The sequence below is a fragment of the Sarcophilus harrisii genome, chromosome 4 (assembly GCF_902635505.1).
Source record: "Sarcophilus harrisii chromosome 4, mSarHar1.11, whole genome shotgun sequence".
Lineage (NCBI taxonomy): Eukaryota > Metazoa > Chordata > Mammalia > Dasyuromorphia > Dasyuridae > Sarcophilus > Sarcophilus harrisii.
This window is the reverse complement of record NC_045429.1, coordinates 66,724,893-66,738,281: the sequence shown is the minus strand read 5'-3', so window position 1 is coordinate 66,738,281 and position 13,389 is coordinate 66,724,893. Positions and strand designations below refer to the sequence as shown.

General features: G+C 34.8%; 1 protein-coding gene across 8 annotated transcripts in view; it reads right to left on the bottom strand.

The window, feature by feature from the left end:
- Positions 1-13,389, bottom strand: part of RASAL2 (RAS protein activator like 2) — a 320,061-nt gene that overhangs the window by 164,471 nt on the left and 142,201 nt on the right. For all 8 annotated transcript variants that reach the window (XM_031936941.1, XM_031936942.1, XM_031936943.1 and 5 more), the window contains exon 2: positions 1,679-1,806. In XM_031936941.1, the coding sequence (XP_031792801.1) occupies positions 1,679-1,806 (128 nt within the window). The remainder of the gene's footprint in view (positions 1-1,678; positions 1,807-13,389) is intronic.

Genomic DNA, 13,389 nt, shown 5'->3' with positions numbered 1-13,389 from the left:
AAAAAAAAATACTGTATGTTATTAGCAGCTCTGATGAAATGAAAAAGCTAAAGGAATAAGCACTATGATATAAATTAGAGCATATTATTTATAGATGAAAAGGACTAGCCAAAAACCTAATTTGATAGGAGGAAACTGAGGCCCAAACAAGTGGAAGAAATGATCCAAGTTCATAGGCAATTAAGTAAAAAGGCCAATATTTGAACTTAAATTACCCAAATCAACTTAAGTTATCCAGTATATTTTCCACTAGACCAATTTGGTTAAAATCAAGATATGGTGTTATAACTATATATTTCTAAATCTACTTAAACCTTTCTCCTCAACTGCAACAGGCAATAACCAGAACCATTTATACCAATATTCATTCAGAATATTTGCTGTAGGACTGCATGGTGCAAAAAAAAAAAAAAAAAAAATCAAAACACAGCCGCATGAATGTTTGAATAAAAAAGTATAACTGATAATGTAAATAAAATAATGGGGAATTAAAGAGCTTCTCCCCCCCCAAAAAAAAAATAAATAAAATGGGGGGGGGGGGAGGAGGGGAAGAGTTGTATATGAAAAATCTCAACCAGGAATCTTCTCTCACAGAATTTATCTGCCTTGAAAAGTATTTGTATAGTAAAGAAAGATTCAAACAATAAACATTTATTAAGTGCACTGGGGATACAAAAGCAGTCCCTGCTCTAAAGGAACTAATATTCTAATAGAGTGGCAAAATATATGTATATATGTATGTACATATGTAAATGTACAAGTTTTCATAATCCTGTGACTATGAATACACAGACTAGAATGAAAGGAAGAAAAACTCAAGTAATTGGGGAGACTGAGAAAAGTCTCCTGAAAGATGGTGTTTGAAGGTAGTTGGTAGTTGCCATAGAAGATGGTATTTGAGTCTTGAAGGTAGTATGAGATTCTAAAAGATGGAGGTAAAGATAAAATGTTTAACCATTTTAGACAAAAACAATCCCCAACCATCAGAAAAAAAGATTTTCAAGGGAAAATAATCAGTAGCAAAAAAGTACATATACTAATATTTAACACTGCCAAAGAAGTTGGTTTCCTTTTTGTAAAAGTATGTTATAAATCATGCAATAGATTACCAGTTTTTTGCTCTTCCTTCTCCCCATCCTAAATTATTTCTAAAATATTAACTTTAATTTTTAGGGTTATTCTATTTTTGGCTACAACTCAGACATCATTACTTTCTCTACCTTCTTTACTTAATCAAGGAGAATTCCTTCCACCAGGTCCTCTCCTTGTGAAGAGTCTTAGGATATGGAAATGACTGTTGAGTATTATTAATTTGAGCTTACTGTAATATCATAGGCTCCATGTGAAATCAGTGAAAAAATCAGAGTAAGAAATTTCTGGGGAAGAAGATCTATCAAAGCACATCTGTAGGGCATAATTAAAGACATAATTAAGGTGGTGCCCAAGTCAATTTTTTAAAGTCTGTCTAGTTCTGCTGTTCCCTGATCCAAATTTCTCCCCATTTTATTGGGTTGATTCTCCAGTAACTTCACTAACTCATTATTGTATTAGAAGCGGTGGCAGGTTCCTTGTGGTGTATACTTCAGAACTCCCCCAATTTTTTTCCAAAATGTAAACAAAAGTTATGTTGTTTATCTCAGGAATGAGAAGTGTCTCCCCTCAGTAACACCCATCTCACCTCCTTCTCTTTGTTGAGCAACACCAACTGGCTATCTGTGAGTATGCAATACTTCCGCTCCCATGTTGTTGTTTCAGTGTAGGGTGACTGGCCACATGACAGACGGTGAGTGGGTGGCCCTTTCACATCTGTATAAGAAAATGAAAAAATAAAAGGTATGACAGCTTGTTAGTGTGTCTAATTAGCCATCATTATAAGATTCTCTATCAAAACAAAATATTTGAGAAGGTATTTCTAAATATTAAAAGTTGAAAGAGTAAACTTTATTTATTATTTTTTGAAACTCTTTAAAATGGACAGGTAATATGGACAAGGTAGCAAATGTAGGGAGCAATCTAGGACTCAAATGTGAGCTGCAGAGAAGCAGATGGAAACAGATTCATCTTGTATACTTTTTTCTCATTGTGCCAAAATGAAAAAAAAAAAAAAATTACTCCCTTAAATTAAATCAGACAACATTCAAAGTAAAAAAATAAATAAATAAAATTAAGATAAAACAGATTAGGATTAAAATAGAAGGTATGCCTGGTGTCAGAAGTGCCTGAGTTTAAACAGAGCCTCATACACTTAGTAACTGTGGAACCCTAGCCATGTCTGTCTCAGTTTCCTAAATTTAAAATGTGGTTAATAATAGCACTCCCCTGCCACAATATTTATAAAGTCTTTGGCCTGGTACTTTGTAGGTGCTTGTTCCTAATCTGGGATCCATAAACTTTTTTTTTTAATTTTTAAAAATATTTTGATAATCAAGATAATTACTTTCCTTCATAATCTTATTTATTTAATTTTATTTATCTAAAAACATTATTCGGAGAAGAGATCCATAGATTCATCTGACCTAAAGGAATCTATGATAAAAAAAAAGTTCTTATGCCATTAAGAACTCCTATCTTAGAAGGAAGGTACCACAAAGAAGAATAGTGATAGACTGTTCAGTTCAATTCAATAAACACCTTGAACTGTTGCAAACTAGCAGGGAGAGGTTACCAACATCAATAGCTCTAATAATACAAAATAACAGTGCAAGTACTATGTAAGATCCAAGGGAACCAGTAAAGGGACCAGAGGAATCAGATGAGCATTTGAGCTGAGTGGTGTTAGAGACCACATAAAATATTAGCAAGAGCTCTGGATCTTGATTTGGAAGATCAGCATTCCAATGCCAACTCTTCCACTTAATAGCTTTGTGACTTTGGGGAAAGTTAATTAGCCTCTAAGTTGGCTTCCCCACCTGTAAAAAGAGGCTAATAATACTTTTATAAAAAAGTGCTTTGTGAGCCTATGGTGCTAAAAATAAATGTGAACTATTAATATTATAAGGACAGACAGGTTTTCAGCATTTGGAATAGATATAGGTATAACAGGCATAGGGAGCAAACGTGCAAAGTCAAGGGTATAGAACACTGTAGGACATGTTTAAAAGGATAGTATGTATGAGATAAAGTCAGAGAAGTAGAATTATACCAAATTATGGCTTAAATGTCAAGTAAAAGCGTCTGAAGATTGGTCAGGAATAAAGGAGAATCACTGAAAAGCTTTGGAAGAAGAATGACCTAGGCAAATTGATGCTAAGAAAGCCAAGTCAGGGATTGGGAATAGTTTAGAAGGAAAAGAAAAGAGATGTAGGAAAAAGTATTAAGAGGTTCTGGTCAAGTGGTAATGAACACTTTATATGAAGGTCTTAGAAGTGGAAACACAAATAAGGGAATCAATGAGAGGAAGAATTGTTGAAATTCAGTAATTAACTGGATACCAATTGGATAAGAGATGAGTAAGAGGGAAAGATTAAATAGTGTTTTATTTTGTTTTAAACAGAGCAAACTGAATAAATGATGGTGTCAGTGAACTCAAAAGAAAGAGCAGATGGTAGGAGAAAATAATCTTTGTTCTAGTTATGCTAAAGTTTCAAGTATTGGAGGGATATTACACCTAGATATAGCCTATGTACTGTTACAAATGCAAAAATGGACCTTAGGGCTAGGGATATAAACTTGAGATTTATTTAAATCGATCTGATTTTTGAAAGTGGAAGTGAATGAGCCTGCCAAAGAAAGAAATATAAAGGACAGAACCTTAGCAAAAGAGATTCTACCTGAATAAGTAAAATGAAAGGGACAGACCCCTGGATCAAGACTAGGAATGGCAGAAAGTAATTAGAAGGGAAGGAGAAGTGGAACAGTAAGAGGGTATGGTTGGAAAGCAGAAGTTCTTAGATCTAGTTTGTAGATCTAAAGGAAGAAAGAAGCCTTAAGACCAGCAAGTCCAGTATTCTCATTTAACAAATAAGAAACCAGAGCCTGAAAGACATTAAGTATCTGTCTCTGGTCTATAGAACTAGGAACTGGCAGAGCTGCGATCAAAACCCAGGTCCTTTGACTCCAAATTTAGAATGAGTTCCATGATTACATGTTATTTAGTTTCATAGCTTGCTAAGGTACAAGATTCAATTACACTGGTTGGTATAAGATTGAAGTAGGATGGGAAAAGTTGTTTGAATTAAACAGATCAGGAAATTGTATGGTCAAGGTGTTAAAGCAATGGTCAACAAGAATTGCTGAACTCCCCAATATGGCAAAAGATGAGATAAAGATCATGATCTTATTGTCAGAACAAAGTTTTCTGAACTGTTTTTTTCTATGCTGATTGGTCTTAATGGCTCTCTAAGCTTGAAATTTCATGATTCTATCATTTTGATAAACTTTCATAAAGTTTTCATAAGTTTTGATAAACCTTGATAAAACTTACCAAACATATATTACATTGCCACTAGAGGGCAGAAAAACCTTAAAAACACTATATACAAGCCAAAGACATCCTGTTGTGTGTAATTAACACTCCAACCTTGGGGAAGATAGACCACAAAGCTTCTTCCCCAACTATTCTTTTGATACTTATGAGATATCATTTCCAGATAAAATGATTTCAACTGGGAAAAAATTATTAGACATACACAATCCATTAAGTTTTAAGGTTTTTTGATGATTATATATATATATATATATATATATATATATATATATATATATATTTAAACACTGGAATCACTTCATTTTAGCTCTTGGGAAACAGACTTATTTTAAATGTATTATTCATTATTATTGGTGGTTGCTACCACTGGGAATAATTTAGAGTACAGTAATAGAAAACTTAAAGCACTCAAGTAGGCAGTAAAGTTTAGTAAAAACAACAATGAAAAAATAAACTGAATCATAAGTATATATAGTTGATATGTGTTTGCATTTGTGTACATATGGTTACTAGTTTAAAAAAATATTTCCTGATGTTAATTTTTTAACTTTAAATTTCTTATCCTTCAGAACTCATCTCTAGGAGCTGCTCTACTGAATCAATGAATTTCTTTTTCATTCTTGTCTTCTGTTAACCTCAGAATTCTCAATGAACTCCTTATTCTCAGGAGTCCTTAATGGAGAATATCTATTCATAAATCAAAGGCATCTTTGAAGATATTTGTAGGAAATAAGCAGATTTTCCCATCTTACTGTTTGAATATGAAAAAGCATTTTATTCAACAGAGCAAACATTGTCTTAAAGGGTTTCTTCTAATAAGGTTTCTCTCATTCATATGTTAAAATCTTCAAGATTTCTTGAAAGACAACAAGGTGGAAGAAGAGACTAAGCATTTATTAAATGGCTACAATATGCAAGACCATGCTTAAATTTCCTCAGTTCTTTCAAGAGATGTTCAAATGTCACAGATTTGTGGACTCTCAATCACTTTGTCCTCATCTAGGCATTCTCCAACTTATCAACGTTCTTAACACTAGAAGGATCAAGCTACGCCCAGAGAAAGAACTCTGGGTGATGACTAAAAACCATTACATTGAATTCCCAATCCCTATATTTTTGCCCACCTGCATTTTTGATTTCCTTCACAAGCTAATTGTACAATATTTCAGAGTCTGATTCTTTTTGTACAGCAAAATAATGTTTTGGTCATGTATACTTATTGTGTATCTATTTATATTTTAATATATTTAACATCTACTGGTCATCCTGCCATCTGGGGGAGGGGGTGGGGGGTAAGAGGTGAAAAATTGGAACAAGAGGTTTGGCAATTGTTAATGCTGTAAAGTTACCCATGCATATAACCTGTAAATAAAAGGCTATTAAATTAAAAAAAAAAAAGACTAGAAGGATCAGAATTTAAGACTATCTTATAAAATGAAACTGCTTCAATGGACACACTGCATCTTTTTTGTTCATAAAGCAAATAGACAGTAAGCTGAAAATTTTAATTTAAAGTAAAAGTATAGTTTTTGCATCAATAGATATGCTTAATTCGTCTGGCACCTAGAACTGAAAGCAAAAATCTACATGAGCTAAGGTAAGAAAAGTGTATAATGGGATTGTCACTTTCGTGAATTGAATCCCAAACTCCCCTTAGCTTTTTTTGGGGCTGTATATAAGATTGCTGCTTCATTATCAAGTCTGCAGGTCATTAAAACCTCCAAATGTCTTCTGACACCACTGTCATCTGAGCATCTCTGTGTTCTTCATATTTATTATACTTGTATAGTTGATTTCTTGGTTTCTGAGTATAAGACTTTAATATTTATCCCCACTGAATCTCACTTGTTTATGGTGAGCATGAGGAAGCCAGATACAAGGGTATGCTCCAGTGATACCTTTGTGATATCAGGAGAAATCTGGAAGTGTCTAGTCTGTTGAATAGAACTTCTGTGGCAAATGACATGATTAAGAGTTTCCCAGGATGAGCAGGTCTATTTGGGCTGTGATTTTAATCACTATAGGAACTCCCAAACCCATGACAGCACATTTTCATTTTAGCACTTGTATATGTGGCCAATGGATGTGGCAGAATGGATAGAGTACTGGATTTGGAGACAAGGCTATCTCAGTGCAGATCCCACCTGAGATACTAGCAAGATACAACCTCTCTCATCCTCATCAATTTTTTCCATCTGTAAAACTGTTGTGGAGATCAAATAAGATATATAAAATGTTTTGTAAGCTTTTAAAATGCTATATAAATGTAACCTATTATTATTATTAATTTTTATTACTTTATCTAACACTATATTATTTTATTATTATTATTATTATAGATTTTTATTTACAAGATATATGCATGGGTAATTTTTCAGCATTGACCCAAGCTTGCAAAACCTTCTGTTCCAATTTTTCCCCTTCTTACCCCTACGCCCTCCCCTAGATGGCAGGCAGACCAATACATGTTAAATATGTTAAAGTATATGTTAAATAATGTAACCTATTATTAGAGGATATCTTAGATTTTTACTTGATGGACTCTTTTTTATTGTTACTATAGTTATTTAGATTCTCACCTTTCCCTCCTTCTACCAACAAAGCAAAACAAACTTCCCAAGCCATCCCAAATTGAATTTGTTCAACAAATATCAATGAAATCTATTTAATCAGAACAGTACAAGTGCATAGAAACCAAAACCTCAATAGGTATCGTTTTGAATTACATTTCAAAATAAAAGAAAGTCGATAAAGACATAGGGGAATTTTTGTAGCTATTTCTTCTAAATATTGATTCTTCAGAATTTCAATGTTTTTCTGCTACTCAACTTGAATTTTATGATGATTTCATTTTAAGTTGCTCAATGGAATTCAAATTCTTCATTATACTTAGAGGGATAAGATATTGGGCCTGAACATAATTTATTAAACATAAATCTGAACCCATGCTCTTTCTGATATAATCGACCCTCAAGGCAATACAGCAGAATTGATTTCTGGGATAGATACTTGAGACAGGTAATGAAAGAAAGAGAGGGTAAAGGACTCAAACAACTGCTCTAAAAAGAAAAAAAATTACAAGTTTGGAAGAGAAAGGATTGAATCAGACAGCAACATAGGCACACCGAATATGTTTATTATCTCCTGATGTGGCACTTATTTGCCTGAATCATTGCTCTTATAAACACTTTTGACTTGGATTTTGATCATGTCCTTCCTCAGAATTTTTACCTCATACCCCCATGAAGCATTTACTTATTCATGAACAAAAGAGGACACTTACAAAGTAGGACCTCTCTCTAGCAGAAAGTAAGCTCATGAGGGCAGAAATTATCACTTTTATGTTGATGTTTTTAGGACCTACCATACAGGATTAAGATTACTAAATGCTTATTAATTAATTTGCTTGCAAGACTATCATCGTTTGTTTTACTAAAAATGCACATATAGATTATTCAAACAGATTATTCAAACCACTAGTTAGATTTCTCCCACAACACAAGGCATATTTTCGGGGTCAAGTGCCCAGACTCCTGCAACCTTAAAGGGATGTGCCAACTTTGTATATAAATTTAGTGGTTTTGTGGTCTAGACAAGATTTCATTTGAATGACTAACTCCCATGTGTAAGTTAGACATGTGAACTGTACTGCCCACTGTAATTAAGTTGAATAGAAAACTTCTGAGCATAACCTAAGCAGCAAAACATTAGTAGCCTCCTTCCATGAAATTCAGGGTAGAGAACTTCTACAGCAGTAGACCCTACTTATTATGTAAACCACTACATAGAATACAGTCATATGCTATTCAAACTTTGAAAACAAAAACTGCATTAGAATTCTGCTTGGGCAATAAGTAATGATTCAAAAAGCAAAACCCATCGAAAGTAGAGACTCCTGGGATACAAAGTCGCCTTGTCATTATGAGAACAATGATAAAATAAAGATTATAAATTAAATCTATCTGGCTTTCCTGATAAAGTCCTAAGCAGAATCTGCTAGTGCTCTTTGGTCTTAAAAGTTCCCAACTAAATCACTTTTAATTGAACACCTGGGCTGCCAGCATATGAAGTCTTCTCTATTTTATTTTATTTTTATTTTATTTATTTTTTTTATTATAACTTTTTATTGACAGAGCCCATGCCTGGGTAATTTTTTTTTTTACAACATTATCCCTTGCACTCACTTCTGTTCCGACTTTTCCCCTTCCTCCCTTTACCCCTCCCCCCAGATGACAAGCAGTCCTATACAAATTAAATATGTCACAGTGTATCCTAGATACAATATATGTGTGCAGAACTGAACAGTTCTCTTGTTGCACAGGAAGAATTGGATTCAGAAGGTAAAAATAACCTGGGAAGAAAGACAAAAATGCAAGCAGTTTACATTCATTTCCCAGTGTTCTTTCTTTGGGTGTAGCTGCTTCTGTCCATCCCTGGTCAATTGAAACTGTGCTAAATCTTCTCTTTGTCGAAAAAAATCCACTTCCATCAGAATACATCCTCCTACAGTATCGTTCTTGATGTATATAATGATCTCCTGGTTCTGACCATTTCACTTAGCATCAGTTCATGTAAGTCTCACCAATCCTCTCTGTATTCGTCCTGCTGGTCATTTATTACAGAACAATAATATTCCATAACATTCATATACCACAATTTACCCAACCATTCTCCAATTGATGGGCATCCACTCATTTTCCAGCTTCTAGCCACTACAAACAGGGCTGCCACAAACATTTTGGCACATATAGGTCCCTTTCCACAAAGTCTTCTCTAAATCCAACTCTATATCTTTTTTTTCCCCCAGACCTTTCTGACTCCAAGCCCAAACTCTAAATCCAATTCTATATCTTTTTTTTCAGACCTGATATATGAAGTCTTCTCAACTTAAAAAGCCAGTAAATCTAATCTAAAGTCCTATCTATTCTCCCGTATAATCTCCAGAGCATAATAGCATATATACAGTACTGTTCTAAAGAAGAGAGACAAAGACACACACACACACACACACACACACACACACACACAGAGAGAGAGAGAGAGAGAGAGAGAAAGAAACAGAGACAGAGACATAAAGAGCCAGAGCCAGAAAAGCAGAGTATATCACAAGATAATGGTCTTCAAAAGTGTCAAAAGATGCAGAGTGCTAAAAGAATAAAGACAAATAAAAAAGGGTAACAAGTTTAGCAGTTAAAAATTCTATTGGCAACCTTGGAAAGAACAGGGATATGGTACAAAGTCTGGATTAGCTGAGTAGAGATTAAAACAAGACATGTAGATTGTAGGAAGTTTGGCAATAAGAGTGGAGAGAGAACTATAAGAAAATTCTGAAATGAAGGAGTTTTTTGGTTGTGTTTTGTTTTATTTGTTTTTCTTTTAAAGACAATGGAGACCTAGGCATGTTTTAGGATACAGGGAAAGAGCAAGGGAGATAAGAAAATCAGAGGATAAAAGAGAAGGAATGATCTACATGAAGAATGTACAGTAGTATTATTGGTCTCAAAGTTTAGGAAGACGCAGCACTTTGCTTTCTAGATAAATGCTCATAACTCCTTGTGATTCAAAATTGGATGAGTAATTATTCAAAGTTGCCAACCACCTTTTGGTTATTTCATTGCAAGGTGGACTAGGGAAGAAAAATCAGATTAAAACTAAGTCAGTTAATCTTTCTCAACAGTTCCAACAAAAAGTTTGATATAAAGTTTAAACAATTAGATAAAACTGTATTTGAAAATCATTTGTGGATTTGATTTATTCCTATTATCATTCCTATTATCAAGGGTGATTGAAAGCTGATTCTTGACAATAGCTAAAAATGACTGGCCCATTTTAAAAATACTTAGATAACAATATATTTGTAGAACAAGCAATGTAGAATTTTGTCCTATTTCCTTCACTGATTTTTCCTTGCTTCTCCAAATCCACTCCCACTGGTTTCACTCCTAATTTTGAAATTTTCAATATTTATTTTTAGTACTCCAAATTTCTTAGGAAGGTGAATCAAAAGGAAAATTCCTTGTATCAAAATTTGTACCATTTTTAAAAGAGTATTTGCTTTGTTCTCCAAGTTGGAAGTTTTATATCTATCTATATGTAATATCCTAAAGATTTTATTCAATAAATATTTATTAAATATAAAAAGTATAATGATGGAGTGAAGACACAGATATTAGTTAATACAAGGATAGATACATATGAGTAATCCTTAATGAAAAATAGACTAGGCAGAGATTGCCTGAACGCAGAAAGCATCGTTCATTATTCAATCCCCACCTATCTAATACCATTCTAATATAGCATTCAAGACAGGTCATTTAGTTTACTAGTAGAACTGGAAGGTCATGTCACATACTCCATCAAATGATAACTAAAAACATAATAACTTAAAAGGAAAAAAAATTACATGGCTTCTCTATTCTGTTAATCCTTCCCTGGGAAGGAGAGCCTCACTATTAACCTGTCACATCATGGGACATAATAGAATATCTAATATGACACTGTGCCTTTCCTCCTTTCCTCTATAAAGTCTATTAGGCATGAGTAAACAGTCACAAAACCTGTGTTCTCTTGGTAAAGTTAAGAACTTGTCTCTCTCAAACTGTGATCTCAGAAGGAATATGATTGGAAGGGAAAGGAGAAATGATCCAGCAAGACAAGTAAGCAATCTACTTGGGAAAAAAAAAAAAAAAAAGGCCAGTTTCTTCATCTATAAAATCAGGGTACTGGGCACAATGGCCACTAGGGTAGTTTTTATGAGCTCTCAGTCTATGAACCCTAAGAAATGCTTTTCTTGAAGCTTTTTCTGAGTTACTTGGAGCTTAAATTGAAGAAAGTATTTTTGAATTATTACATGTTTTTCTATCTACTATTTTGTCAGTTTGACATGATGGTCTAAAATAGGTAGCAAAATAGCAATATACTTACTACCTTTCAAAGTTAACATTGCACAATAACTATATGAATGGAGACCCCTGGGAGTGGGAGATTCTTGGGAGTGAATACAAGCTTTTATGCTTCAATGAGTTTCAACTGGTTTTTTAATAATATCAGTGGTTTCGCATTTCCATTCTCTGTGGCAATTTAAAAGATAAAAATTATGGAAAAAGTATGTGGAGAAGGACTGGGAGGAATACAAACACACACATATACACAAAGGCACACAGATTATTTCAAACAAATTATTCTTGAACCTATAGAAATGTGAATTCTGTCAGGTATTATCCCTTTCATATGTGGATATTTTAGTTGCTAAATAAACCATCAAATGAACATTTTTATAAGGATAATATCAGTTTGAGAAGAAAATAGACTGTCAAATAAAATACTGAGGAGAAATAAACAGTAATAAGGACTTGGGAGAAAAAAAACCTGTCCTGAGATGGATGTTAGAAGGCAGAGCTTTGAAGAGTTAAAAATGGTTGCTGTGGATTGTTGTCCCTTAGCACACTTTCATATGTGACTATTTTCAGAGTTTTGAAGGATATATCTGAAAAGTGACAGATCAAACACCTGTTGATAATTATAGCAAGATCACTTATGGATCACTGAGGTTTCATCAAACAGAAAGACAGGTTTTTGTTTTTGTTTTTTGAGTTTCACAGCATAAATTAGACCTGAATTATTGGTTGGGGAGAACCTTATTTGAGCCACTAGAAACCAAGGGAACAAGGATAGATGATCAGATGAGGATGAAAAGGGTTTGAAAAAGGGAAGTTAATTACAGGAGAAGTCAAGAGTGGACAGGAGACACAGAAGGCAATAAGAGGAACTGCTTACAGAAGCTAGAAGCTGGCAGGAGCTTAGCAAAGTTGGCAGTCAGCTAATACATCAGTCAACTAGCATTAATGTGGCGTCTACTATATAACAGGACCTATGCCAAGTTTTAGAGGGGCAAAGAAGGTAAAACAGTCATTGCTCTCACAGAACTCATAGCTTAACTAGGGACTTACAGGCAACTACACAAATAAGATATATACAAGTTAAACTGAGGGTAAACTCAGAGAGAAGGAACTCAGAGGACAGGGAACAGCTTCCTATGAAAGGTGAACTTCTGCTGAGACTTGAAGGAAACCAGGGAAGCTGGAGATGAGGCAGGAGAGAGAGTCCCAGACATGGAGCACAGCAACGTCAGCAAGTAGAATGCCACATAGGAGGACTAGCAGGAGGCCACCGTCACTAGACCGTGGAGTCCATGAAGGGGAGAAAGGCCTAAGAAGATGGGAAAGGTAGGAAGGGGCCAGGTAAGGCAGGGCTTCACAAGGCCAAGAGACAATTTTACTTTTTGATCTCAAGGCTAACAGGGAACCATTGCTGTTGGTAGAATAGGGGAGCCACATAGTGGACTTAAGCGATAGGATGATTAATGAGAACTGAGAGGACAGTTTGGTGAAGAGAGACTGAGCTGGGATGCCAAGCAGGAAGCTACTGCAACAATACAGGCGTGAGGTGATGAGGGTCAGCACCAAGGTGGCGGCAGTGCCAGCCAAGAGAAAGGCGGAGAGAGGAAAGAAGGGCTTGACCACTGACCGGTTGGAGGGATAAGAGAAGGAAGAGTTCAAGATGACTCTGAGCTTACAGCCTGCGTGACTGGGAGCATGGCAGGACTTGGTAGTAAGAGAAGTATCTAATAATGGGACACCTGAATGGAGATGTCTTAAAGGGCCTTGGAAATGTGAGACCAAGGTTAGAAGAGAGCTTAGGGCTGGGGAAGAGTATCTGCAGAGGTGATAATTGAAATCATGGATGCTGATGAGATCACCAAATAAAATAAATAAATAAAATAAAAAGAGAAGACCCAGGAGAGCTTTGTGAGAGAGCTCCATTTTATTGGGCATGATGTAACTGAAGGGAAATAGAGAAGGGACAGTCAGTAGTTCTCAGAGAACCAGAAGAGAGGGCTGTCATGGAAGTCTAAAGAAAAATATATCAAGGAGAAGAGAGAAATTAATAGTGTCAAAGGCTGT